The sequence below is a fragment of the Camelina sativa genome, chromosome 13, assembly GCF_000633955.1.
Source record: "Camelina sativa cultivar DH55 chromosome 13, Cs, whole genome shotgun sequence".
Taxonomy (NCBI): Eukaryota; Viridiplantae; Streptophyta; class Magnoliopsida; order Brassicales; family Brassicaceae; genus Camelina; species Camelina sativa.
In genome coordinates, this window is record NC_025697.1 from 5,988,402 (window position 1) to 6,015,637 (window position 27,236).

Genomic DNA, 27,236 nt, shown 5'->3' on the forward strand with positions numbered 1-27,236 from the left:
TTTAATTCAAATTGTCATCTGATAATTTGACAATAATTTGACAAATTATCTACATATCATAGTGTCCAGTTTGAACGCTATTGAAAACCACTTAAATTTGTCTTGTTTTACAATCAAATCACGTATATTAATTTGTTTAACATGAATAGCTCTGTCTGTTGGAGCTTTGCAGCTCGGCTATGTTTATCAAAGCTCCGTACATAACTAACCTTAGTAGTTGCTCAAAATGTCATTTTACTACCTTAACCGTACATAACAACCTAAAATAATGAATGGAAGTGCTGGTGCTACTGCTTACTTTGTGAGTACCTTGGATACTTGGCATGGGGCAGATTAGGACATTTAAATGTGACAATGTGCAAATATGTGCTTCTTCATCAAGAAAACGGCGTTAATCACTTTGGTTGGCTTGATAGAAGCATCCAAGCCCGTCTAGCTCAGTTGGTAGAGCGCAAGGCTCTTAACCTTGTGGTCGTGGGTTCGAGCCCCACGGTGGGCGCGACATTTAGTGTTATTTTATCTTTGTTTTTTAAATATAACTTATGATTCATTTATGAAGTATTCAGTGTCCATATTTGTATTTGTAATGCTTATGATAATCGAAAAAGAGCAAAACGAAATACAAACCAGTAACCAAAATGAAAATTTTAATTGAAACCGGAAAAAGTAGTAAGTGGGTGTGCCCACTCTCTCTATCTTCGAGTGTGCACCTCTCATCTTTTAAGATTACATAGGTAGAGAGTATGTGAAAGAGAGATTGAGCACTATCCTGAATTCAGGAACACAAATTTCAAAAAACAAAAATGATAAAGTTCGAATCAGGAAGAGATTGAGCTTACTCAAATCTTCCTCATTACCCGTATGGTTTCTCTTATTTTTCCAAACAAAAATCCTACCCCATCAAACTCCTAACCCTTTTCCGTCATTGTTTAGGCTTTGGCATCAGTAACTGCTGCGATTGCAGGAGCTGGAGCAACACCACCAGTGGTTGGCCTGAACCAAATTAAAAGAATTGAGAGTGCTGTGTTTTGATGGTAGCAAGTTATGGAAGTAAGTGAAGAGAGAGAGAGAGAGAAGAACTTACAGGCCAACAAACACTTTGAAGGCATCGTATAATCCCCACTGTGCTCCAGTCAATGTACCGATCATAACAATTCTGAGAGGGAGCCCTCTTGTGAACAGTCCCACCATACCTATCTTCTTCACCGCCTGCAAACAATTCAATTACAAAAATTAAATACCATTCCTACTGCAACAGAAATCTATGCTTTTGGCAATTTATTTAGACAAAAGTGACTTACATCTCCAACGGTTGCTCCCTTAGCATTGTTGAGGAATGACACAAGATTGTCTGCTGGATGAGAAACGATTGCACAGAACACTCCAGCAACGTAACCTCCTGCAAAACTCACTCCGAGCTGCAGACCTTTGCTGCATTCACTCTTTGGGTTGGGGATTGCGTACTTGTAGATCATTTCAACAATGGTCTCAAAGGAAGCAAACTTCATCATAGTGTCTGTAACATTTGGAAATATCATTATTACACTTAAACTTTAAAAGAATGCTTCATGACCCCAAGAAACAAAAAGAAAATGAAATTTGCAAAATAGAGGCTTACATGGAATCTGACGTCCCCAGAGTGGGCCAAGACCCTTGTACAAGCTGCAAAAAAGAAAAGAAAAAACAAGAATTCAGACACAAAAGGGTAGCTGTGACAAGGGAGAGGATGTAACTGGCATTGAAAAACTCACCCTCCGAATCCTTCGGACTTGACAAACTTGGGAAATCCATCAGACATTCCCCTGGCAAATCCAGGCTGTGTCTGAACACGGACCTTGACAGCTTCAAATGGGCAAAGTGCAACATCGGCAATGACCTCAGCGGAAGCAGAACCAGCAAGGTAGATGAGGGTCTTGTACTTGGCAGTGTACTCAGGTCCAGCAAGATCAGAGTAAGTCTTCTTGAAGTACTCGTAGAATCCAAACTTGCAGGCACCCTGAGCACTGTAACCCAAAAGAGTAGGAACCCACCCACGGAAAAATCCCTTGACTCCTTGCTCTTTCAGCAAAATTCCGAAACCAGACGAGATGCTCTTGTACTTCGCTGGATCAATCTGAATCGCAAATAACATAATATCAGTGTTGCAACACCAACACAGACCACGTCAAGTAAGTAAATTTCGTAAGAAGAACCACAACTCAGAACAGATCAACGTATTTTGAAATAGAAATGACTGATACAAAGATTAGAAACGTACAACAGAGATCGAACAATTCCTCAAATAATGGAATCCAACACAGATAACAAAACGATAAAGCAAATCACGGATCTATCCAACAAAGACTGAAAACGCAGATCTAGCAACACAGGAACACAGATCCACAAACATGAGCTCAGAAAACATACGAAAGATAAAACGGATCTAAAGTTTCCATACCTGCATATTGCACTTGACGAGATCGAGNTAACATTTGGAAATATCATTATTACACTTAAACTTTAAAAGAATGCTTCATGACCCCAAGAAACAAAAAGAAAATGAAATTTGCAAAATAGAGGCTTACATGGAATCTGACGTCCCCAGAGTGGGCCAAGACCCTTGTACAAGCTGCAAAAAAGAAAAGAAAAAACAAGAATTCAGACACAAAAGGGTAGCTGTGACAAGGGAGAGGATGTAACTGGCATTGAAAAACTCACCCTCCGAATCCTTCGGACTTGACAAACTTGGGAAATCCATCAGACATTCCCCTGGCAAATCCAGGCTGTGTCTGAACACGGACCTTGACAGCTTCAAATGGGCAAAGTGCAACATCGGCAATGACCTCAGCGGAAGCAGAACCAGCAAGGTAGATGAGGGTCTTGTACTTGGCAGTGTACTCAGGTCCAGCAAGATCAGAGTAAGTCTTCTTGAAGTACTCGTAGAATCCAAACTTGCAGGCACCCTGAGCACTGTAACCCAAAAGAGTAGGAACCCACCCACGGAAAAATCCCTTGACTCCTTGCTCTTTCAGCAAAATTCCGAAACCAGACGAGATGCTCTTGTACTTCGCTGGATCAATCTGAATCGCAAATAACATAATATCAGTGTTGCAACACCAACACAGACCACGTCAAGTAAGTAAATTTCGTAAGAAGAACCACAACTCAGAACAGATCAACGTATTTTGAAATAGAAATGACTGATACAAAGATTAGAAACGTACAACAGAGATCGAACAATTCCTCAAATAATGGAATCCAACACAGATAACAAAACGATAAAGCAAATCACGGATCTATCCAACAAAGACTGAAAACGCAGATCTAGCAACACAGGAACACAGATCCACAAACATGAGCTCAGAAAACATACGAAAGATAAAACGGATCTAAAGTTTCCATACCTGCATATTGCACTTGACGAGATCGAGAGGAGTCACGGTCATGTGAGTGAGACCACAGCTGAGGATTCCACCAAAGGTACAAGCGGCGTAGAAAGCAGGTGAATACATCTCGATCCCTTTCCCTGGCTCGGTGGGAGACGCAATAAGGAAATTCTTCCGGGACAGCATCATCGTCGGAGAGGCACGTGCGGCCGCCGGAGCAGGAGCAGGAGATTTCTCAGCGAATGCAGCGTTGGAGTTGGAATTCAACACCTGGTCGAGGAGGAAAGATCTCGGCGACGAGGAAGATGATGAATAGAGGAAGCTAGGGATCAGAGAATTCTTGGAAGATTCCATCGCGGCGGCGTTTGAAATGAGCAACAGTGGCGACGTCTGATAGCCGATCTCACGCTTGCCCCAAACCAAAAAAGGACCAAATGACTATGAGAGGAGGAGATATTAACCTCTGGGACTCTCAGACTTTTATTGGGCAAATGGGAATCTCATGAAACAGGGCATATACTTTCCCGATAATTACGAAAGTGACATTGTTAGTTTTTTTTATTCTCTCTTAAAGTCTCTTACCAAGTCTCGTGGCCCATGGGCTTTTTCAAGAGACATAAAACCCGTTGACCCATTAAAGGCTGTCTTAACGACCATTTTTATTATATTTGTTTTTATTTTTTATTTTTGTTGGGAAAGTAAACTTTGTAAAACCCTAAATCTCTCCAACCAGAGGAGACAGCTCTCTCGCCGACAATTACGATTCTGCTCTGCTCGTCAACGTTGTAAGTTGTTTCATTCCTTCTTCTTCGTTGTAATCAAACTTGTTCACGAATTAGGTCACAAAGTAGTAGCTTTTGTAGTATTACTTGCTGAAATTAGGGCTTAATTTGCGATTGATAACGAGCTTGGGTGCGAGTCTTATCGTTGTTGTTGTTTTGTGCAGCTGTGGATATTGTGGTATTGAGAAAGATGAGCTTCTTATCTCAGAATGCTCCGGAAAGTAAGAGTAATAAAAGAGAGGAGGTGAAGAAACAGTACAGAGATGTAGAAGATGGGGAAGAGACTGGGTCCGATGATGACACTAGGGGAAAGAGAAGAAAGACGGAGAAGGAGACAGAGAAGGAGAAGGAGAAGCTACAAGAATCTGAACTGGTTCAAATGAAAAATCTTGAGAATTCGTTATTCGGGTCACTCTACTCCCCTCTTACTTTTGGTAAGGAAGAAGAAGAAGATGGTTCTGCTTTGTTTCATGTAGACCGTTCTGCTGTGAGTCAGACTCTGGATCACGAGGATGATGATGATGATGAACAGCTTTCTGATGAAGAGAGTGGTCAAGTTGTGGGAATTAGAAAGGGAGAAGCTGCTTGGGAGGATGAAGAAGAGAAACAGATCAACATTAATATAGCTAGTGTCAACCGTTTGAGGAAGCTAAGGAAAGAGGAGAATGAGGGTTTGATCTCTGGGTCTGAGTATATTGCAAGGCTGAGGGCTCATCATGCTAANTGTTGGGAAAGTAAACTTTGTAAAACCCTAAATCTCTCCAACCAGAGGAGACAGCTCTCTCGCCGACAATTACGATTCTGCTCTGCTCGTCAACGTTGTAAGTTGTTTCATTCCTTCTTCTTCGTTGTAATCAAACTTGTTCACGAATTAGGTCACAAAGTAGTAGCTTTTGTAGTATTACTTGCTGAAATTAGGGCTTAATTTGCGATTGATAACGAGCTTGGGTGCGAGTCTTATCGTTGTTGTTGTTTTGTGCAGCTGTGGATATTGTGGTATTGAGAAAGATGAGCTTCTTATCTCAGAATGCTCCGGAAAGTAAGAGTAATAAAAGAGAGGAGGTGAAGAAACAGTACAGAGATGTAGAAGATGGGGAAGAGACTGGGTCCGATGATGACACTAGGGGAAAGAGAAGAAAGACGGAGAAGGAGACAGAGAAGGAGAAGGAGAAGCTACAAGAATCTGAACTGGTTCAAATGAAAAATCTTGAGAATTCGTTATTCGGGTCACTCTACTCCCCTCTTACTTTTGGTAAGGAAGAAGAAGAAGATGGTTCTGCTTTGTTTCATGTAGACCGTTCTGCTGTGAGTCAGACTCTGGATCACGAGGATGATGATGATGATGAACAGCTTTCTGATGAAGAGAGTGGTCAAGTTGTGGGAATTAGAAAGGGAGAAGCTGCTTGGGAGGATGAAGAAGAGAAACAGATCAACATTAATATAGCTAGTGTCAACCGTTTGAGGAAGCTAAGGAAAGAGGAGAATGAGGGTTTGATCTCTGGGTCTGAGTATATTGCAAGGCTGAGGGCTCATCATGCTAAGCTAAACCCTGGAACTGATTGGGCTCGGCCAGATTCCCAGATCGTTGATGGTGAGTCTTCAGATGATGATGATGATGATACCCTGGATGGAGGAGTTGATGATATCCTCCGAACAAACGAAGATCTTGTGTTGAAGACCGGTAACAAGCTTTGTGCTGGTCGTCTTGAATACTCAAAGCTCGTGGATGCCAATGCAGCAGATCCTTCAAGCGGCCCAATAAACTCTGTCCACTTCCATCAAAACGCTCAGCTGCTGCTCACTGCTGGATTGGATCGGCGGTTAAGGTTTTTCCAGATTGATGGAAAGAGGAACACTAAGATCCAGAGCATTTTTCTTGAGGATTGTCCTATTCGTAAAGCAGCTTTCTTGCCCAATGGCTCTCAGGTCATTGTCTCCGGAAGAAGAAAGTTCTTTTACAGCTTTGATTTGGAGAAGGCAAAATTTGACAAGATTGGCCCTTTGGTTGGTAGAGAGGAGAAAAGCTTGGAACAGTTCGAGGTGTCACAAGACTCTAACACCATAGCTTTTGTGGGTAACGAAGGTTACATCTTACTTGTGTCAACAAAAACAAAAGAGCTGACGGGAACCCTAAAGATGAATGGATCAGTCAGGTCCTTAGCATTCAGTGATGATGGGAAGCAGTTACTGAGCTCAGGAGGCGATGGGCAAGTATACGTGTGGGATCTGAGAACAATGAAGTGCTTATACAAGGGCGTGGATGAAGGCAGCACATGTGGCACTTCTCTTTGCAGTTCGCTAAACGGAGCATTGTTTGCCTCTGGAACCGACAGAGGGATNGTCTGAGTATATTGCAAGGCTGAGGGCTCATCATGCTAAGCTAAACCCTGGAACTGATTGGGCTCGGCCAGATTCCCAGATCGTTGATGGTGAGTCTTCAGATGATGATGATGATGATACCCTGGATGGAGGAGTTGATGATATCCTCCGAACAAACGAAGATCTTGTGTTGAAGACCGGTAACAAGCTTTGTGCTGGTCGTCTTGAATACTCAAAGCTCGTGGATGCCAATGCAGCAGATCCTTCAAGCGGCCCAATAAACTCTGTCCACTTCCATCAAAACGCTCAGCTGCTGCTCACTGCTGGATTGGATCGGCGGTTAAGGTTTTTCCAGATTGATGGAAAGAGGAACACTAAGATCCAGAGCATTTTTCTTGAGGATTGTCCTATTCGTAAANAGTAAACATTTACAAGAAATCTGAGTTCGTGGGAGGCAAGAGAAAGCCGATAAAGACAGTAGACAATCTCACCTCCAACATAGATTTCATGAAGTTCAACCATGATGCTCAGATTCTAGCTATAGTCTCAACGATGAACAAAAACAGCATTAAGCTGGTCCATGTTCCGTCCCTAACGGTCTTCTCAAACTGGCCGCCACCAAACAGCACAATGCATTACCCTCGGTGCCTAGACTTCAGCCCCGGAAGTGGTTTCATGGCTATGGGAAACGCTGCCGGAAAAGTTTTGCTGTACAAACTGCATCATTACCAGAATGCTTGAAGTTTTGGTCTTACCAAGGACAGTTTTGGAATTTGTTGTGTCTTTACTTTTGTCGCAGTGCTACTCTTTTTATGTTATCAATTTTCCTATCCAATTTACGATCAATGAAGATTTTTTCTTTCTGATTCTTGGAATCGAGTGGGCCAAAGTCTTTCTTTTCTCACGTTTTTGTCAAACATCAAAAAAACACTTGTGGTGGTTACCATCTCAAATAAAAATGCAGGAGAAAAAGAAAGATGTCGACATTGTTTTTCACTTATTAACACTTCTAGTGGCTTACCCAAAGCTGAAAGGGTATCTCGATTAAGAGATTGAATCTGGACCGTATATTCTGTGACAAGGGCAAACAAAGCAGTATCTCACGTCCTCGTAAGTCTAATTATGTCTTAAGCCGCAGTTTCACTTCTTAAACCCACCCCCAAAAAAAGCACAACATTTATTTCCTTCGGAGCCTGGCCGGCGAATCGGACCGGTCGATTCAGGTGTGTCCGAAGGAATCTCGAGGAAAGCTTGAAGCTTTTTTACACGCTGATCCATTTTAGGTACTAATCTCTATAATTCGACGACTTCTTTCGGTTGCTCTGGGTTTTGTTCTTTATTACGATCGTCTTTTTTTTTTTTTGCTATTTTCTGTTTCAATTTCTCAAATGATTCATCATTTCTTGCATTTGAGTGATGAAGAAACACCAAACTACACATTTTCAGGTTTATATGCTACACATTCTTCTTTGTTTAACTGAAATTTATAACAGATCCATTTGGGTTTTGACTCCATCAAAAGAACTGTACAATTGTTCCTCTTTTAGTGTTTGTTTATATGGTATGGTTGTTTGATTTTTAATTGGAAAGTAGCCATCTTTTGTCTCCCCTAGTCAGCATTGTATTTATTTGTTGAATAAAGTGTTTTCATAATCATTCCTTTTACAGAGTTCTCTACCTCATTCCCTAACCTTAAGATATTTAGATCCCTTGAGAAAGACCTGATCTTTTTTTTTCTTACTTCTGTGAATTTGAAAGCTGCAGGTTCCCACAGTAAACAATCACAGCTGTACCATTTGTCGAGATCACAATACTCCAGTCTCTTAGAATTCAGCAAAGCTTCACTACTGAGTAATGACGGCTTCATTGCAGTTGTACGGAGTTAAAGCTCCAGGGCTTGCTTTAAGTTCAAAGAGGCTTGAGTTTGGCTCAAAGGGGATTAGTAATTCAGTTACCTTGGCCTCTAGTTGTGCAGTCTTTAGAACAGTAGAGCATTCTTGTAGGAATATAGCTTTGAGAGTTAGTTGTGAAGCTGTAAGAGTTGATTTGCTTGAAAGAAAAGAGCCCGAGACATGTAATTCAAGCGGAACTGGCAAAGACTTGACATGTGTAATGAAATTTGGCGGCTCATCAGTGGCGTCAGCAGAGAGGATGAAAGAAGTGGCCAATCTTATACTCAGCTTTCCAGATGAGAGGCCCGTTATTGTGCTATCAGCAATGGGAAAGACGACTAATACGCTTCTGAAGGTAATACAACTATATTACTCTTTCCTACTTCTTTCATATGGTGTTTCTTTTAGTGGTAGAATTAATTAGTTCCTTGGCTTCTCGCTTTTATTAGGCTGGAGAGAAGGCTGTTACCTGCGGTGTCACTAACGTAGAAAGTATTGAAGAATTGAACTTTATAAAAGAACTCCATTTAAGGTTAAAGAAAATACTGTTTTCTCATGTGTATATGATTGTTTATTTAGTTTTCATAGTCCAAATTTAACCTCATTCTCATGGGAAATAAAATTCTCTATGTCCAGAACTGCTCATGAGCTTGGAGTGGAAACAGCGGTTATTGAAAGTAATTTCCTTGGTTCTCTTTCTGGATGCTTGATTTATCAACCATTTCGCCTATTTGTAGTTTAAGAATTTTTCTTTGCTCATTCAGTTGGTTTTTTTCGTCTCTGAATCCATTTTTCTGGTTAATCCATTTGTAGAGCACTTAGAGGGACTTCACCAGCTTCTCAAAGGCATATCAATGATGAAAGAGTTAACCTTACGTACAAGGGACTACCTGGTTTCATTTGGAGAGTGCATGTCCACAAGGCTATTCTCTGCGTATCTCAATAAAATTGGCCACAAAGCACGTCAAGTATGTTGCTTTGTAACACCCTGGTCCTAGCATAACCTTGACACTATATAATTGCAGTTCTTGTCAGACAGATTATAGAAACTTGAGAATGCCAATGCTCACAATTATGTACTCAACATAAGTTTGTCAGTTTGATTCATGACTTGATGAGTTGTTCGCTTGTTGTTGGCAGTATGATGCATTTGAGATCGGGGTTATTACAACAGACGATTTTACAAATGCTGATATACTTGAAGCAACATACCCTGCCGTGTCAAAAACACTAGTTGGTGACTGGAGCAAGGAAAATGCAGTCCCTGTTGTTACTGGCTTCCTCGGAAAGGTTTACATTTTTCTGACTGTTTTTGTTATTCCCGTGGATAGAAAAATATGTAGTACAGAACTCTGATATTCATGTATTCTATATATTGGAATGGCTTTTGCACAAAGCTGTTTTGCTTATTGTGTCTTTCAATCTCGCCTATGTATGTGTTTCTGCAGGGATGGAGGTCTTGTGCTATAACTACGTTGGGTAGGGGTGGTAGCGATTTGACGGCTACAACTATTGGGAAAGCGTTAGGACTGCGGGAAATTCAGGTATTTGATGGGTTTAGCCAATATTTCATCATGAAGATGGAAGTTTGTTAAGCAAAACTTTCTTAGTTTAAGAAAATCTGGTGCAGGTTTGGAAAGATGTAGATGGAGTTTTGACTTGTGATCCGAACATATATTCTGGAGCTCAGTCTGTTCCATACTTGACGTTCGATGAGGCAGCTGAGCTTGCTTACTTTGGCGCCCAGGTAATCTCGTAGATTATCTATGCTGATGAGTTCTCCTCCTTCTGATGGCTGAGCATATTCCTCTTCCATTTCAGGTGTTGCATCCACTGTCTATGAGGCCAGCAAGAGACGGTGACATTCCTGTGAGGGTTAAGAACTCATACAACCCCACCGCTCCAGGAACTGTCATCACCAGATCAAGAGACATGAGTAAGGTTCGTGAAACAAATGTGTTTATAAACTCGTTGAATTTAAACTTCAATGACCCCTTCTTCCTCCTTTAATTGCTTGTAGGCCGTGCTGACTAGCATTGTTCTGAAACGTAATGTGACCATGTTGGACATAGCAAGCACCCGTATGCTTGGCCAATATGGTTTCCTTGCCAGGGTAAATATAATTGGATAATGATGTCTTTGTTCGACTGTGTTTAATATCTCACTGCAAAGCATGCACACTGTCTCGTGTGCAGGTGTTTACCACATTTGAAGATTTAGGCATATCGGTCGATGTTGTAGCAACAAGTGAAGTTAGTATATCATTGACATTGGATCCTGCAAAGCTCTGGGGTAGAGAGTTAATCCAGAGGACAAATGTAAGACTCTTTTTACTTTGATACATTGTTTCTTTTGTGAGAGTCATTCGTAGTATTGGTAAAATGATTGGGTGTGAACAGGAACTGGATAATTTGGTAGAAGAGCTAGAGAAGATTGCTGTTGTGAAATTGCTTCAGCGCAGATCAATCATCTCTTTGATAGGAAATGTTCAGAAATCCTCACTCATATTAGAGAAGGTTAGTGAGAGTAAACTGTCTTGTGTTCTCTTTTGAACTCGAGGTTTTGACTTTTTAAGTTAATAAGAATGGAATGAACAACAAAACAGGTGTTCCAAGTACTTAGAAGCAATGGAGTGAATGTGCAGATGATCTCGCAGGGTGCATCTAAGGTTAAATTCTGCTACTACATGTGAATACATATAGTGATGAATATAAATATGGTATTGTTATATGATGAATGGAGATGTTTTGTGTGTCAGGTAAACATCTCATTGATAGTGAATGATGAAGAGGCAGAGCAATGTGTGAGGGCTCTCCACTCCGCCTTCTTTGAGAACGCTTCGTAGTGCAACACAGAAGAATAGCACCATGCCACTCCTACCACTCTACTTATGTACGTGTAGTTCAATGCTAAGAATGTGACAAGACTTGAAACAACTTTTTTCACATTCTTGTTCTCATTATTGTTGTTTGTAGTTCTTGACTTGGTTGTAATACAATCACATAATTTGAGCAAAAGCCAATAATCATAAATGGGTTAAAATCTTTTGCAATTAATGATATAAACCTCTCAGTTTTGCAGGGTTAAAGATTTTATGGGTATAGGATGTAGTTTTCTTAATTTTGACACACAAAAAAAAAAGAACTAACTTTCATAAACTATGTTCCTCCAGTAATATTTTTTTACCTTCAAAGTACAGTACAATCATTAAAGTGTAAGTATAGCAACATACAATTAATTCAGTGTAGAGAAAAAAAAAAAAACAAGAAATAGGGAATGTGAAAGAGTGGGGAATTCAAAGTGCAGGCTTTGAAAGTAGTATGCAAACAATTTTTGATGATACCGAAAAGACCCTTCCTGAAAAGCATATGATCAGTTACTTGACCATGGTTACATCCGACCGACCAGTCCCAGTCAACGAGAAATACACATCTGATGATATCTGTTACGTAAGAAGGCCTTTCTTCTGTGACTGTAACGGCTTTCCAATTCTTTTTTTTCTTTCTTTTAAAAATAAATATAAAGTGGTCCGACAAACGCAATCCCTCGAAGATTGTTTTAGTTTATGTTTTAATTTATTTTATTATCTTTAAGGGCAAAGAATTTAGATTTAGTTTAGACTAAATCAGCTTTAGTTTATACACCAAATCTAGAACCAAATGAAAGGACATATAACTCTTCGGACTCACTTCAATCTTAAGCCATCCTCCTTTGTCTTTTTTTTTAATACATTACTATATGAAAGACATGAATAGAGTTATATGCCTCTTATCTTTTATTTTTAATTCAAAAAATAAATTCACAGAAATGTTATCAAATAGATGTAAAACATAAATAATTTAGGGGATTTTCTTCATATATAATCTATGAAAAGATGAGGTGAGGTGAACTTTAAATTTCATAACAAAGTTGTTTTGTGCTGACAACGATAATATTTTGTTTTACCTTTATTTTTTTTTGGTTTTTTTTTTTGGGGAGGGGTTGGTCAAACATGAGAAACAAGAAGGCAAGTTTGCAGATAAGAAGAAACAAAAGGCAGAAGCATGCATGAAAGCCTAAAAAGCATGTGACCAACTTTGTGAAAATTCAACTTCTTCCTTTTTCAGCCTTTTGCTTAATTTATCTACAAACAATCCACACTATATATGGATTTTAACAGTTTTACCTAACAGGGACTTGTAACGTTTTAATAATCCTATATAATGAAAAAAGATGCTATAGCATTGGCAAGAACACATGCCAACTTGTAAAATTTTCCTTGCATCAAGAACATTGACATATTTCTGATGGTAGCATTAGCAAGTACGATGGTGGCAACTCTATCTCTTTTAAAAGTTCATTCCAAGAATATTTATGACTACTTTATTCTATTTTTATAAAACACTAATTAGCCAATTTTCTATAAATATCCCATTATGGGCTAAGAATAATATGTTTACGAAAAATTCGATCTTGATTACCAAAAAAAATATTCCAACTTGTATATCTACTACGCATATATATGTTTATAGATGTGAGATGCTAATTGGATAACAATCCCAAAAATATATATATTCCACTCCTTTTATGATCATATTTGATAATGATTTTATAAGTAGCTTGTTTATAGAGATCGATTAGAGGATTTTTAGCATAAAGTAAATTATGGAATATAATGGCAAACCACCGGCCATATCCAAACATTCGACCTCATCTCTGCGTTACGACTTGCTCACATAATGTTGGCAGCATCAAATTTATTATTCGGCGCGTCTCCATAGAATATACATATATATTGGACCATTTATACATTTTTTATATATGCATATTGGACCATTTATATTTTGCTTATATTGGACCAATTTTGCAGACAAACCTAGCTATAGCTAGTGTAACTGTGTAAGATATTACTACAGAAAAAGTCGACAAGAAGGATATATATCCATTACCAACAATTCCCTTAATATTCTACTTACCTATATGTAACTGAAATTTAATTATTCTAACTTCTATATTGTTGTAAATTTTTCTAAGAATATTAAATATCTCTTTAAAAATATCATCCTATCATAACCAAGCTAGCTATACAAACCATGTCTATCACATCAATAACTTTGCTATCATCATTTAAATAAAATAAAACTACCAATTAATTTAGAACTTCGCCTTGTATAAATAGTATGCATGCCTCTCCCTCTCCCCCCTCAACCAACTCATAAACACATTCTCTCTCTCTCATTCTCACTCTCTCCTCTTCGTTCTGTCTTAAGAACACAAAAAATGCAATACCAAACAGAAACACGAGGGGCGGTGTCCTACAACAACGGTAAGGTGAACAACATGATGAATGTGTTTCCGTCAGAGACACTGGCGAAGATAGAGTCGATGGCGGCAGAGAATGCGGTGGTTATATTCAGCATGAGCACGTGCTGCATGTGCCACGCTATCAAGCGTCTCTTCCGTGGAATGGGAGTCAGCCCCGTCGTCCACGAGCTTGACCTCCACCCTTACGGCGCTGAGATCCACTGTGCTCTCCTTCGCCTCCTAGGCTGCTCTAGCGGTGGCGCTGCTACTCCGGGGGCACTACCGGTTGTGTTCATCGGAGGGAAGATGGTAGGATCAATGGAGAGAGTGATGGCTTCACATATCAATGGCTCACTCGTCCCTCTTCTCAAAAATGCTGGCGCTCTCTGGCTCTGACGCCATCCCATCATCCTCCGATCCAACCTTTCCTTTTTTTCTTTACTTTCTTTGGTGTTTGAGGACAAAAAAAAACCTTAGGTTAATTCTAATGATGAATTAGTGACAGTGAGAGAGAAGAGTGGTGCGTTTGTTTTAAGCTTAAGCTCTTTGTCTATCTTAATCACACTAATATATAAATGTGTTTACTAAATTCTCAAATTAGCTTTGTTTCTCATCTCTAATTTTACGATTCTCGTCAGTTGATTTTCGAAAAATAAATGGTCAATTTTCAACAAAATAGAAATTATTTTGTCAAAAATTAAGAAAAGAACAACGAGGTTTTTATTTCATGACCTAAAATCTTAACCGTTATAACTGTTAACTGTGTGGGAAAATAATCGCCTCTGGGGGGTCCCCCACTTCAAGATTACGTGGACATCCACAAACAATAATCCGTGATTTTGACCCGACCGTTGCGTCAAGACGAGCCCGTACATCGCTCATCCTATAACGTCACCCACTGATGATTTTTACAGCTACGATTTGTATAATTTTGTTTGCTAATTTAATTTTGCCAAGTAAAAAAATGGAATATACAATAACACAAAGGTCACATACAGTAGTATTCTGAGATTAGAAAGGTTAATTTAACACAATTTTAATACCTCAATAGCTCATCGTGAAAAGAAAAGAAAAAAAGGAAGCTAAAATGGCATATACCGTTAAGAAAAATTATTCATTAGAATAAATTCTTACGTAGACAATAAACGACTTGTAACGTATAAGTCACCCAGAGGGAGATCTCTCGGTCACAGCCTACATGTTTTCATAGGACCTACACAGAATAAAGGGAAAAATACAATTTGGTTTGGGGAATCTAATTGCTAAAAAGCCTATATAGCCTACTACTGATTGACATAATTATGTGTGTTCAATTGCTCGAATAAACGGAAGAATGGAATCAGGATCAGTTGTTAAACAGAATGACGCCAACAGGTCAGAACAAATGGTGCTAACGAGAGATGGTGACACCTCTTTGATCCATTTCATATGTCTGATTCCGATCTCAACCTCTTTCGCATCCGCCACACATTTCAGCAACACGACATGTGCCGTTGTGTGTTCCAAGTGCTCTCGAGCGCACAGCAGCTGCGATGCCTCGCCAAATTGGCCTACACAAACACACACACACACACAGAGACCAAAAGAATCAGCCAGAAACTTTGACTTAATGCAATAAAACAACTAGAAGACATATTTTGTTCTCTCACCGTTGCTGCATAGAATTAAGACAAATGCGTTTAACACTTTTGTTACAACTGTTTTATCCCTCACCCTACACTTTCTATAGACTTCCAAAGCAGCTTCAAGTTTTGTCTCTTTGCATAGGACTTCAATGAGTGACGTATAGATTGTTTCATCTGGTTCAATCCCTTTCTCAAGCATCTTCTGAAACAGCCTCAAAGACTCCTCTGCCTCGCCTTCCTCTGACAATTTCCTAATAAGTACATTATACGTCGTCAGATTCATTCTGCATCCCTCCACAAACATCTCATCCCACAGTTTCTTCGCTGGACGGATCATTTCCGCACTACAACAAGCTTCAATGAGGGCGTTATAGAGTGACACGTCTGGTTCAAGCCCTTTCTTTTTCATTTCATGCAGAGCATTGTAACCTTCCCTGACTCTCCCGGCCTTGCACAAGAACGATATCATCAGACTGTAACTCTCAACCTCTGAGAAATAACCTTTGCTTGACAAAACCTCAGAAACCTTTACCAGATGGTCACTCTTGTCGTGCCTGCAAAGATTCTTACTCAACTTGCTCAGAGTCCGAATCGCAGGCAATTTCCCTGTACTCACCATAAAATTCAAGAAATCAACAGCAGAATCTTGATCCACTGTAGAGACTGATCCGATTAAAGAGTCTAAGACATCATTATCAATGGGGAAATTCCCACTCACAATCACATCAGCCACTTCCTTAGCCTCTGTTAATCGTTTAGCTGAAATCAAAGCCAATATGAAAGCTCTGTAATCGCTGCTCCTAGGTGCCACTCCGAGCTTTCTCTTCTTCTTTAGCACGACCTGTCTCTCATAAAGATTTCCAGTGACTACAAATGCTTCAGCTATGATTCTATAAGCCATAAAATCAGGTTTGCAATCTCTATTCCTCAGCTCTTCCAATATATAGAAAGCGTCTATCTCTCGTGACGATTTGCAAAGACCATTGAGAATCAACAGTGCAATGATCGAGCCATTGATGTTCGAGTTAGCAGCCTTTTTAACCTCATCAACCAATCTCAAGATCTGATCCGTTTCAGAACTTCTACAAAACTTTCCTATATACACGCCGAAACCAACAGTATTCAAAGAAATACCTCTTTGACGCATTTTAACAAACAGTTTCTGAGCATAATCATAACACTCATCAGAAGTCAAAGCAGCTAAAAGACGATTACAAACATCGGGATGAATCTCCCGACCCGTGGAAAGAGCTTCTTCTAAAACCCAGAACGCGTTTTGAGCTTTCTTACCCAACACAAGCGCATCGATGAGGGAGCGATACACGGAAGAATCGAGAACGATTTTGTGCGATTTGACTTGTTTAAAGAGAGCGTCCATAGCGGAGAACTGACGAGAAAGCGAAAGAGACTTGAAGATAGAGTGGTAAGAGAGTGAATCGTGAGAGTAACCTGGTTGCTGAGCAGCCCAATTGAAGAAACCGAGAGCGAGGGAATGGTGGTTTAGGAGAAACGGGTCAATGACTCGAGCCACAAGCGAAGGACTTATCGAGTTGCGAAAGCCGAGACCGTGAAGACTCTGTTCAACCGATGGACTCCATACCCGAGCTGATCGAGAGCTTCCGGAAACCTTCAGAAGCTCACGGCCGATCCTCACCGCAAGCTCCGCCGCAGGGCTCATGGTCGGAGTCCTTAAAAATAAAAATAAACGGTTAATTAAAGTCCCGCCGAGAACCTGACGTCATCATTTCAGGTCAGTGACAAGTTAAGAGGAAGAAGCATGAAACCGGTGAACCTGTTTCATTGGTTTAGCCGAATGGGCCATTACAACTTTGCATCCGTAATTTACTATCCATTTTTGGCCCATCAAAGTATCTGCTAATATCTGACAAAACACTCACAATGTTTCTCATTTAAATTATTCACATGTGATTTTCTATCTAGAAGAAAAATTATTAGTTTCTAGAAGAAAATGACATGGGCATAGCAACCACCGCAAAATATAAAAATATTATTAACCTAAATGGAACTACTTCTAGATTAGGTTTGATGTTTGATACAATTTTGGTTTTATTTTAAGAACCAAAAGAAAAAAAAAAATTGAGGATAAAAAAAAACAGCTTCATATTAGTTATTGTGGCATGGTCGGTTAAGATCAGGTAAATCAGATTAATAATTGGCGACCAGAAAAGAAAATCGGATTCATAATCTCTATCCCTAAAGTGACTAAGGTTAGGGACCCATTAGATTAAAGCCTGTAAGAGAGAAGGAAAAATATACTTAATGGTTTAAGAAAAATCAAACTATTGTGTCTACTTGGGAATAATAGACTTCAGATACAATAAGGAAAGTGAAAAAGTTGGATATGATACCGAAAGAAGAAGATATGATTGAGGAACAGGAAAGGAAGATATGTCATCGACTTATCAAGTCTCCACGTGAATTTGACATAACTCGATCACATTCTAAGAAATATAAGATAATGGAGTGGGAACAATGGAAGTGACTCCAAATTGCAAAATTTAGCATTTGTAAGTTTGTTTAAATCAAGCACAAAAGTGTGTGTACTTGGTCCCATACCCATATTACCTACTTCTGTTTGTTCCTTTGTTTCATTCCAAGATGCTTCCCTGTAAATTGTAAATCCCCATATCATCAACCCATTTGCTTTATCATCATCTTTTCATATTTGTTCAAACCATTCTAATCTGCATTGTCTATGTTGTTTCTCACAGATGGCTAGGTTCATCCAATCCTTATTACCGCTAACAAGTTCCTACTTGATTTACCAAAACAAAACTATATGTGCTTCTACTGCTATGGAAAAGGCCGGTTTAGGATGATTAATAATAGAGGTGAAGAAACTTATATCATTACGAGTTGTAATATTAAAAAAAAAACACTGAAGCAAACAACAGTACCTGATGTCGTGGACAGCTTCACTTGTCTGAATCAACTAGCCCCAAAGTCTTCCTTATTTTGTCACGGAGCTCCCATATGCTTCCTCGAAAAAGTACTCTTTCTTTACTTTTCTGCAGGATGGTCATCAATCCAAATGCATTTTCTTCTTGTCGGAGACAGCAAGATCAACAATGCAGTACTCTCTATATTTGAAAATTATTACAACATAATGCCTTCCTCAATCACTCCAAGTGAGCAAGAGCCAGCATACATGTTGTTTCAAATAAAATAAAATTAATCTTTATGCAAAGCAGCAACAAAGTTAACACAAGTTTTCTAACCAAATACAGAATGAGTTTGTACCAACCAGTCACGCTGGCTATATATCCAGATTTCAACCGAATGCATACTTTTTTCTAGCATACAAGATATGGATCGACCATATCACTGCAGGNATTTTGTCACGGAGCTCCCATATGCTTCCTCGAAAAAGTACTCTTTCTTTACTTTTCTGCAGGATGGTCATCAATCCAAATGCATTTTCTTCTTGTCGGAGACAGCAAGATCAACAATGCAGTACTCTCTATATTTGAAAATTATTACAACATAATGCCTTCCTCAATCACTCCAAGTGAGCAAGAGCCAGCATACATGTTGTTTCAAATAAAATAAAATTAATCTTTATGCAAAGCAGCAACAAAGTTAACACAAGTTTTCTAACCAAATACAGAATGAGTTTGTACCAACCAGTCACGCTGGCTATATATCCAGATTTCAACCGAATGCATACTTTTTTCTAGCATACAAGATATGGATCGACCATATCACTGCAGGAAGGGATATCAAAAATCAAGTTCTACACGAAAAAAAGCAATAGCAAAAGTTGATTTTGCAGCCACTATTTATGTATACTTTATTTGCAAATGACTTGTAAATTTAGTATTAATGGCTCATGAACGCCACATAAAATCACGAAACTTTCCAATATTGAAACTCAAATCACGATAAAATAGTAATACCTGAGATGATTGATGATTGTAATTAAGGATAGCTACTCCACCGATGAATTTGCGCGTCATGTAACCACAACAGTAGGGGCTCATCTGTAATGGCCCTCCAACTTGATCTTGATGTGATCTTGATAGAGAACGGCCAACCAAAATTTTGTAGCTTTCTTGGTGTTGGTCACCACTGTCATCAAGCTAAAAGGCGTGAGATACTGTTGCAACCAATTCACTGCTACATCAAGAGCTTTCAAGCAATCATGGTTCTCTATAAAAGTCATTTCATTCTCTAGTATCGTGTGGCAACTCAAGCACAAAAATGAAGGTATGGTCCATATCTACAAAAAAAAGTTAACTAACTTGTAGCTAACACTTACAAAGCTTATTTTCTGGCAGTTTTGGGGCTGGATGCATCATAAGTTCCGCGAGAATAGCAAAGAACCATTGAAAGATTCTACAACTGGTAATACTACTGTACTTCTCGGATGCTTCGTTTCTTGTCAAATATGTACAAATAGGAAGCGTATTTGAATCCTAGGAGAATTAAGCAAGCATTTCAGGGGCGAGTAATTATCTCACTACTTTAACATTCATTTCTAGAAAAATAAACTGCTGACCTGATTAAAGACTAGGATCATGCACTCGTGTTCAAAGCATTGTGATTGGAGTCAGCTAGCTGAATAAAAATCCCACCTACTCAATTTGCGAGTGTTAGCAGCCAAAGTAGATCTCTCCCAAGCAAGTATCATCCAGTAAATGTCATGCACCCACGTGCCTGTTGCAACAACAACACAGTTTCCCTATTTCCTAAGCAAAGCATATTTTCCATGTTCATACTTTTCTAAAAAACAAAGAATTACATTTCAGGTAACAGCTATTCCATCCTTTCATCTCATCCATCCCTTGATAGCCAAGATGTTTACCCCGCAGCATGTGCTGGCTCCAGATACAATACTGGATTCAGAAAACAAGTCAATCTGTTCCAGGAAAGCTCCTTCGCAGGACCCATGGAAAATATAGAAGAACACCTCAAGGATGAGAGAAACAGTGACTTCTTTGATGGATTTCTAGCCATTGGAACCCTTGGTGGAGAAACACTTCATGATGAACCAGCAACACCGACATTTGGCATGTCATTTGAGGACCCAGCATTAGATAATGCCGATGTGACTGAGAATGATTTGAAGCTCATTAGCAATGAATTGGAGAAGTTCCTTGAGGCTGAAGCTAAAGAAGGACACCACCAACCATCAGGAAGAAACAGCGACACTAACACTATTGCATCCACCATTGAGGCCATTGAGGGACTAGATGCTGAAGAAGATAATCAGCCAATGAAGTTCCCACTCCAAGAATATCTTTTTGGCTCTCTAAACGAATTCCCAGAAACAAAGATTGCAGGAAAGAAGGAAAGGGCATCACTTGGTGAACTGTTTCAAATAACAGAAGGGCAAGATAAACACTCAGAAAACACATATGGGAAGAAAAAGAAGCAAACCAGTTCAGCTCACAAGTCCGCAAAGCATCTTGTGAAGAAGGTACTGAAAAAGATACACCCGTCCTCAAGGAGCTCTGTCAGTGGTAAAACTGAAGTGGATTCCCCAAAGAAGAAGTTCCAAAAGGTTGGCTTTGTCTGCTCTGATTTTTCAAAACTTATAATCTAAAACGCATGCATACTACATACCACATCTTGAATTATACACCAAACTTTAGATGATTTATTCTTACTTTGATAGCATTTTCTAGAGCTTTTCTATAAATTTGCAGAATTAGCTATAAATGCACCAATGGAAAGTTATTCCTAACAAACTTGAATTCCATGTGAGGAGTGCAGATGGTACAAGTTTTCCATAAGAAAGTACATCCAGAAGACTCCATAATGGAAAGCGAAACATACAGCAGCATGGAAAATCCAAAAAACAGCAAAGGAAATTCTATTGACTTAACGTTCGAGAAGGTGAACCCCTGTCATGAGGCAAGTAAAAGATGTATCCAGTATGAGGTGAGAAGTTCTCGCTCAGCTAAAAACGGAGAACACTGGATCAAAACAGATGAAGACTGTAAGTGCACCATCACATGCAACTAGTAGAATTGTTTGCATAATCCCATCTATCTCCAAGGAAGAATATGATTCTAAGTTTTCACACATATTTAGGATAGCTATTAGAAAAACAATTTTTTTGATACATTGACATTTAGACATTCACAAGTGTTCTGGTTGTAGCCGAACCAGCTAATAATCCATAATTGCTTTGCAGACTTCGTGTTGGAGCTGTAGGAAAGAGATCAGAAGAACTACGTAAATTAAGAAGTGTGAGTGTATTATGTCACTTTATGCATGTGTGAATTGTGTGGTATGATTAAGGAAAATGTGTTCAAACTTACTGGGAACGTTTACTACTCCCCTCTATGTAATAATAAATGTTACTGGGTGTTATAGCACGATATCTCATATATATTGTTTGGAGTACTAAAACTAAGAGAATGCACGCATAGATTCAAATCCAATTATGTTTCAACTTCAGAAGAGAGACACGTTATTTCTCTCTCAACTGATAAAGCCACAAAAGAACTTACATAGACAATCCACCATAAAGGACAAGCGGCTATCTTAAATTTTTATGCATTAATAAACCTATGCCGGGGTAAAAGCCTATATCATTATCTTGCAACAATAACCAAAAAAAACTAGCATTCGAGCCAAACCTGGTGTAGACCTTCCGCAATAGGGAACATTGAACTAAAGTGGTGGACGTTCTGCAAGAAGAAGACCACCTGTGTCCATTCTCCATGACTGGTCGACCAAGGCTGCTAACTCTCTTCAGCAAGGTTCATACAAAAAGCGAGAGAGGAACACTAGTAGTCAATGTTAAAGGGAGACATTGAATTCATGACTCTTATGAGAGATCAAACTGAGTGAAATTAGGACTATACAATAAAATTCCGAACAGCTAATTGCGCAGAAGAGGCACTGATTCAATTTTCATACCTTTTCATGAAGGGAAAGAAACAGTAGAAAATCACAAACGTAGAAGCGATTAGATACAAAAAATGAGCATACCTTAGGTCATGACTTACAACAAGTAAGGTCAGTTCCTTCTTAAGGTGCTTCAAGAGCTTTGCAACATCTGCACGTGCTTTCCAATCTGTTTGCAGACCAAAATCAATGATGAAACCTTCATGATTTTCATGCAAAAAAAGAAAAGAAAATGCAGAGCATATGCAGAGAGAACGACAAAGCAAAAAAACATATTCTGTAAGAAACGAGATGCAGAAAACTCAGAGAGACAAGGACATCAAGAACCTGCCGCTACAACAGAATAGGAAGAAAAAAAATCTACGCAAACCCAAGAATTAGAAGAAGCAGGATGCAAAATTATACCAAGACCAGCGAGAGGCTCGTCCAGTATCAATAAATCTGGAGTTTGGACCTACAAAAGGCAAGACTATTTAGAACAGGTCACAGTTTGGAACAGGTCATAGTTTGGAACACGTCAAAAATTCTTAGTTCTCACCAACTGAATAGCTAGTGCAAGCCTACGCTTGTAGCCTCCACTTAGTAACTGGGGATCTTTATCAAGTGGGATGCTGTCCAATCCAACCTAACAAATTAAAAAAGAAAGCAACTATGAGACGAGATCGCTAGACCACAAATATAACCATTGTCCGAACTAGTAGTAGGAAGAGTGAGATACCCAATTAAATGCTCTCTGGAGATTCGAAGTCAAATGCTCCTTTAACTGCAAACTACCTTTTTGCCTTGGCCAACCAAAAGTAATTTCATCAAGCACATTATCTGCTACAAAGAATCTGACCGCAACCAAAATAAAAAAAAGCCACATCAATATTTTCTTGTCAAATAAAACAAGCAGCATCAAACCTGATATAGTCTGATACGGTAGAACAAAAGATGATAATAATAATGAGTAATACCTCTCTGGAAACTGGAAAACAATGCCCACTTTTTCAGTGGGCAGCAACTCGGAATCCGCCTTTGGCTGGCCATCATCCCCATATCTTTGGATACAAATGGAACCTGATGTTGGTTTGTTTAGTCCAGCAAGAAGCTGCAGAAGAGAAGACGATATAAAACTCAGTAGCTGCTAAGACTACAACTCAAACGTGAAAATTATGTATGATACCTGCAAAAGGGTAGTTTTGCCGCTCCCACTCTTCCCAAAAATCAAGCCAAAGCTGCAAAAAAAAGGGAATTGAGGAACAACAAAATTCTTTTATTAGGCTTATTTAGGCAACGGAGAACCTACCTTTTCTCGCGCAGAGAAAAATTAACTCCATTCAAAATATTCAACTCTGTTCCAGGAGGACGGTAGCAGACATCCCTAACCTTGAAAAAAATACAAACAAGATAAGGCATTATCACCAACCAAATCAATCAAAGATAGCTTAACACATTAGAATGAGTGAGTGACGAAATTTGAAATCCCACCTCGATGCAAGAATAATCGCAAGAGATTAACCGAGGCTTCTTCATCCTCCGAATTTTCAATCTGTAGCAGATACAAAAACACTTTAACGATGTGAGCTATCAAGTAGCAGCGATGAAGAGTAGGAGAAGAATTTAAATGATTGTGGCGGTCATGGCGAAGTGGCGTACGGTTGCTTCCAGCCAATTGCGACGGAGGAGACTGATGCTGGTGGTTCAGCGATGCCGGAGATATATGCTGGGCTCGAAAACGTCGACACTGCCATTGTCAGCAGCTGTATGATCCCTTCGCCAATTTCTCGAATTAAGGAAGTTGAAATCTACGGAGAAACCAAAATACCTATTCGAAATCCCCCGGATGATAGTAAAACCAAAATTGGGCCTTTCATGGGCTATTTAAAGCTATTTTGTTTTCCTTTTTAATGATCTCTATTGTTTGATCACCCGGTTCAAGAGCTGAATGTTATGTCTACACTCTACAGCGGGAAGTAGGAGTGTGCAATATGCTGCAATTGCAAAAGAACACTGAAAAGACAGAGCTGGAGTATAATTATTGTGTTTAGCTTTCAAGAATGATTTAAACGTTAAGAGTTGAGATCGATACAAAAACCCTTTTAAAACATAAAACCCTCAGCTAAAAACCAGTTAAGTAGACAACAGTGTTGAAACCGAAGTCGCAAATCCGACTCGTAACATAAGAAGACTCTTGGTAGTATTTGTATATATAGTGGCACACTTAATCCTTCTCTTTTGGAATGTCCTTCTTCGGAATCTTTGTCTCTATTTCCTTTGGTTTTACGGCCTCAGCTGCCCTGAAATCCACATCAAACTCATTAGTACACACACACAGAGGACTTTGCTTTGTGAAGCTATAGATCTATCACTAATACCAACATTGCTCAATCACACAGTTATGCCTACCCAAACCACTGCCATCATAGATAATCAATCTTTTTATGTTTTACTCAAGTTACAAAATCTCAGATGATCCTAGAACTTAAACAACCGATGATCACAACAAGTATCTTTACAGTATCCACAAGATTTCATTTTGTATAAAGGATGATACTTGGATACAAATTCAATCAAAGAGAACCAATTTGCTTATATTGACATCTAACGGACTAGCTCGTTACTAGTTACTAGCAGCTGCAAATGAAATCCACTAAGCTCACCGTGCTCAAAATCGAAAATGAGAGAGTGAACCGGTTTACGAAATCACAAACCCCAAACCAACATAACAAACCTTCGCAAAACAGAAATCATAAGGAATCAAGAGAGAGAGAGAGAGAGAGAGAGAGAGAGAGAGAGAGAGAGAGAGAGAGAGAGAGAGGACTTACGACTTGGAGGCGGCAGAGGATTCTTCTTCGAGCCAGTGGCGGATGTGCTTGACGTTACGCCTTACGACGGTGGCAGTTTGCTTGACGTCGCCCTTCAATAACAACACCACGGCGCCAACTCCAACCACCGTCGCTATGAAATTCGTCAAACCCATTCTTCCGATTAAAGATCCGTAAACTCAAATTGCTCTGCTTCTTGTTGGAACGCTAGGGATTTTTTTTAAAGAGGGCTTAAGGTTTTTTTTTTTTTTTACTTGGAGAAGCAGCCAAGGCTGATGATTCGTTCGTCGTGCGTGAGTTCACTGTAAACAGTTTTTTTTTTATGGGCCTTTGTTATGCATATATAGACTCTTTTTAGGTATATTAAAAGCCCATTTAGCTCCACAACATTTTCTTTCTTTAAACCGATCTCCATCGAGTTTCAGACTTAATTTAATTAGACATCACGATCGGTGAAAATAGTCTCTCTTAGTTAAAAGAAACTATGTATTAAACAAGATGAAGCTGTATACTTCATTTGACGTGATGATAGCTCCGGTTGTTATGATTGAGTGCAAGTTTGAGTCGAGAGATATTAATTAAATGATTATCTTATCTCATACTAGAAGATATATATATCAACATATATATATATATATATATATGTGTGTGTACATGTTGTTTTCATTAGCAACTCTATCATCAATAGTAAAGTCAATACAGAATCTCTAATTATTACATATACTTGATCTTATGTGTCTTGTTAACATTGTTTTAGGGGTTGCTTCACGTTTGGTGAAACTAATTTCTTCTTGTTCATATATGGGATTCATCTAAAGAGCGATTCTATTTATTTAATTATAACCACAACTAGCTAATTAGATTATGTTTTGTATGCATCCGTCAAAAGTTTTAAGACCATAAAATACATACATGTGTACGTCGATAATTGATATTCTTACATTACAATTTTAGAAATAGGAATATCCCATATATATCGTCTACGAATGCATGCTTCTTTAACAACGACGGTTCATATATAATAAATGATATAATTAATTATTTTAAAAAGAAGTAAAACCACAATCAAGAAAAAGGATTCATTGTAATTCCAGTACAGGTACTTAAAATGGAAATCATAAACCAAAGCTTATCAAAACACAATAACAAAAAGACAAGGAAAAGATTAATGACGATGCAGCTGGCGAGAGGGACAAGACGATGCCTTAATGTTATGACAAATTAATTAGGCAGCGTAGATGTGGATATGAAGAGCGATAAGGGAGACAGTGATGCAGGCAAAGAAGATGAGAGTGTGAATGACAATGGCTCCACCGCTTGTCTGAAAACCGCCAAACTCAACCACTTTGGTCTTCCCCGGAAATTGAAACAATACTCCGGGCGTCAATACGATGAACAGAATCACCGACATTAAGACTGGTCCCCAATTCAACGCCATATCAATGTAAAGAATCAATCAGCTAGTTGATAAAAGTATACAATCTACGAGTTTGGTATAGGATTTAGGTATAGTTGTACATTTTGATGCACAGATGTATGTATCTTAATTTATAGAATGCTTGGATTAACATGGAAAATCTTAATGAAACAGTGGCTTGAAACGGAGGAAATTACGAAGTTTGCATGGTGAAGGAAAGAACTATTCTCTGCAGCTACTCGATTGTGTCATAATTATTTATTATAATAACGACATACTATGTATTGATTGTTGGGTATGCTAAGAATCTGATTCTTGTCTCACAAACATGTGGTCTGTCTCTTGTTTTTTTTGTTATAAGAGACACTTGCCTTTTATTTTTTTCATTTGGCTAGAAGAGCCATGGCCTTTGCGAGTATGTCTTTATTTTGAGTTCAGTAGTAATTAAGTAATTCAATAAAGGCCTAGTAACTTAATATTTGTAAGAAATAGTGGTTACTCCTGACTTATTTGAAGACAACATCAAATTGATAAGTTTATATTAGCAGCTGATCGAATAATTAGGAGGCGACGTTATGTGCCAAAAACAAAGGTGATAAAATCAATTGTTGTCCATATAATTTTTAGACCTTATCCATATCCGAGTCAAGCCGCTCACACATCTTCAATTTTTATTTTATTTTAAATAAAGATCACATCTTTATTTATTATATAATTAAAACGCATGAGTTCTATTTCTTTTTATTTATTGAGGCGATTCTTTTTTTTTTTTTTGGGTAAGAACGCGATTTTTTTAATATATTGAATAGCATGTTGGTCTACTATAAAATATTTGTATATATTTTTCTCAAATAAAAAGACAAGGGA

At 38.8% G+C, this 27,236-nt stretch overlaps 10 protein-coding genes, 1 long non-coding RNA gene and 1 other non-coding gene across 17 annotated transcripts; 6 read left to right on the forward strand and 6 right to left on the reverse strand.

The window, feature by feature from the left end:
* On the forward strand, nt 427-499 carry TRNAK-CUU. Its single transcript has one exon. It is a non-coding gene; the product is annotated as a tRNA-Lys (tRNA).
* Nucleotides 631-3,837, reverse strand: LOC104705671 (mitochondrial phosphate carrier protein 3, mitochondrial). Of its 3 annotated transcripts, none has more exons than XM_010455210.1 (6): nt 3,384-3,837; nt 2,698-3,059; nt 1,619-1,662; nt 1,302-1,516; nt 1,085-1,209; nt 631-993 (listed from the first exon to the last, which is right to left on the reverse strand). In XM_010455210.1, exons 1-6 carry the CDS (start codon nt 3,717-3,719, stop codon nt 930-932), a joined length of 1,146 nt encoding a protein of 381 aa, XP_010453512.1. In that variant the 5' UTR covers nt 3,720-3,837; the 3' UTR covers nt 631-929. The 3 variants fall into 3 exon arrangements, with proteins under 3 accessions (XP_010453512.1, XP_010453511.1, XP_010453513.1); XM_010455209.1 differs by lacking the exon at nt 1,619-1,662 and adding an exon at nt 2,565-2,608; XM_010455211.1 differs by lacking the exons at nt 2,698-3,059; nt 3,384-3,837 and adding exons at nt 1,752-2,113; nt 2,438-2,458.
* LOC109128333 (U3 small nucleolar RNA-associated protein 18 homolog) lies at nt 4,039-5,072 on the forward strand. The gene is made up of 2 exons (XM_019234503.1): nt 4,039-4,150; nt 4,312-5,072. Exon 2 carries the CDS (start codon nt 4,338-4,340, stop codon nt 5,070-5,072), a length of 735 nt encoding a protein of 244 aa, XP_019090048.1. The 5' UTR covers nt 4,039-4,150; nt 4,312-4,337.
* Nucleotides 4,878-7,332, forward strand: LOC104735421 (U3 small nucleolar RNA-associated protein 18 homolog). The gene is made up of 3 exons (XM_010455212.2): nt 4,878-4,968; nt 5,130-6,486; nt 6,886-7,332. The coding sequence occupies exons 2-3, from the start codon at nt 5,156-5,158 to the stop codon at nt 7,205-7,207; spliced, it is 1,653 nt and encodes a 550-aa protein (XP_010453514.1). The 5' UTR covers nt 4,878-4,968; nt 5,130-5,155; the 3' UTR covers nt 7,208-7,332.
* LOC104735422 (aspartokinase 2, chloroplastic) lies at nt 7,532-11,402 on the forward strand. Its single transcript, XM_010455214.2, has 14 exons — nt 7,532-7,749; nt 8,225-8,713; nt 8,808-8,890; nt 8,995-9,035; nt 9,172-9,326; nt 9,499-9,648; nt 9,807-9,902; nt 9,989-10,105; nt 10,180-10,299; nt 10,379-10,471; nt 10,554-10,676; nt 10,758-10,874; nt 10,964-11,026; nt 11,117-11,402. The coding sequence occupies exons 2-14, from the start codon at nt 8,321-8,323 to the stop codon at nt 11,201-11,203; spliced, it is 1,638 nt and encodes a 545-aa protein (XP_010453516.1). The 5' UTR covers nt 7,532-7,749; nt 8,225-8,320; the 3' UTR covers nt 11,204-11,402.
* On the forward strand, nt 13,558-14,230 carry LOC104735423 (glutaredoxin-C8-like). The gene has a single exon (XM_010455216.1). The coding sequence runs from the start codon at nt 13,618-13,620 to the stop codon at nt 14,035-14,037; it is 420 nt and encodes a 139-aa protein (XP_010453518.1). The 5' UTR covers nt 13,558-13,617; the 3' UTR covers nt 14,038-14,230.
* On the reverse strand, nt 14,737-18,610 carry LOC104735424 (pentatricopeptide repeat-containing protein At5g14080). The gene is made up of 3 exons (XM_010455217.2): nt 18,185-18,610; nt 15,291-17,893; nt 14,737-15,191 (listed from the first exon to the last, which is right to left on the reverse strand). The coding sequence occupies exons 2-3, from the start codon at nt 16,942-16,944 to the stop codon at nt 14,941-14,943; spliced, it is 1,905 nt and encodes a 634-aa protein (XP_010453519.1). The 5' UTR covers nt 16,945-17,893; nt 18,185-18,610; the 3' UTR covers nt 14,737-14,940.
* Nucleotides 18,626-20,269, reverse strand: LOC104735428. Of its 3 annotated transcripts, XR_002034938.1 has the most exons (5): nt 20,029-20,269; nt 19,786-19,943; nt 19,546-19,702; nt 19,184-19,355; nt 18,626-18,991 (listed from the first exon to the last, which is right to left on the reverse strand). It is a non-coding gene; the product is annotated as an uncharacterized LOC104735428 (long non-coding RNA). The 3 variants fall into 3 exon arrangements; XR_002034936.1 differs by having other exon boundaries at nt 18,626-19,355; XR_002034937.1 differs by having other exon boundaries at nt 18,626-19,366.
* On the forward strand, nt 19,404-21,626 carry LOC104735426 (protein LAZY 1). 2 transcript variants are annotated; one of them, XM_010455221.2, is made up of 5 exons: nt 19,405-19,493; nt 19,565-19,631; nt 20,036-20,790; nt 21,003-21,228; nt 21,427-21,626. In XM_010455221.2, the coding sequence occupies exons 1-5, from the start codon at nt 19,488-19,490 to the stop codon at nt 21,444-21,446; spliced, it is 1,074 nt and encodes a 357-aa protein (XP_010453523.1). In that variant the 5' UTR covers nt 19,405-19,487; the 3' UTR covers nt 21,447-21,626. The 2 variants fall into 2 exon arrangements, with proteins under 2 accessions (XP_010453522.1, XP_010453523.1); XM_010455220.2 differs by having other exon boundaries at nt 19,404-19,493; nt 21,003-21,626.
* On the reverse strand, nt 21,243-23,968 carry LOC104735425 (ABC transporter I family member 11, chloroplastic). Its single transcript, XM_010455219.2, has 11 exons — nt 23,784-23,968; nt 23,616-23,676; nt 23,434-23,513; nt 23,311-23,362; nt 23,102-23,235; nt 22,864-22,978; nt 22,684-22,770; nt 22,551-22,599; nt 22,230-22,314; nt 21,875-21,987; nt 21,243-21,440 (listed from the first exon to the last, which is right to left on the reverse strand). The coding sequence occupies exons 1-10, from the start codon at nt 23,876-23,878 to the stop codon at nt 21,909-21,911; spliced, it is 837 nt and encodes a 278-aa protein (XP_010453521.1). The 5' UTR covers nt 23,879-23,968; the 3' UTR covers nt 21,243-21,440; nt 21,875-21,908.
* Nucleotides 24,144-25,232, reverse strand: LOC104735429. Its single transcript, XM_010455222.2, has 2 exons — nt 24,953-25,232; nt 24,144-24,424 (listed from the first exon to the last, which is right to left on the reverse strand). The coding sequence occupies exons 1-2, from the start codon at nt 25,105-25,107 to the stop codon at nt 24,349-24,351; spliced, it is 231 nt and encodes a 76-aa protein (XP_010453524.1). The 5' UTR covers nt 25,108-25,232; the 3' UTR covers nt 24,144-24,348.
* Nucleotides 26,010-26,602, reverse strand: LOC104735430. The gene has a single exon (XM_010455223.2). The coding sequence runs from the start codon at nt 26,388-26,390 to the stop codon at nt 26,178-26,180; it is 213 nt and encodes a 70-aa protein (XP_010453525.1). The 5' UTR covers nt 26,391-26,602; the 3' UTR covers nt 26,010-26,177.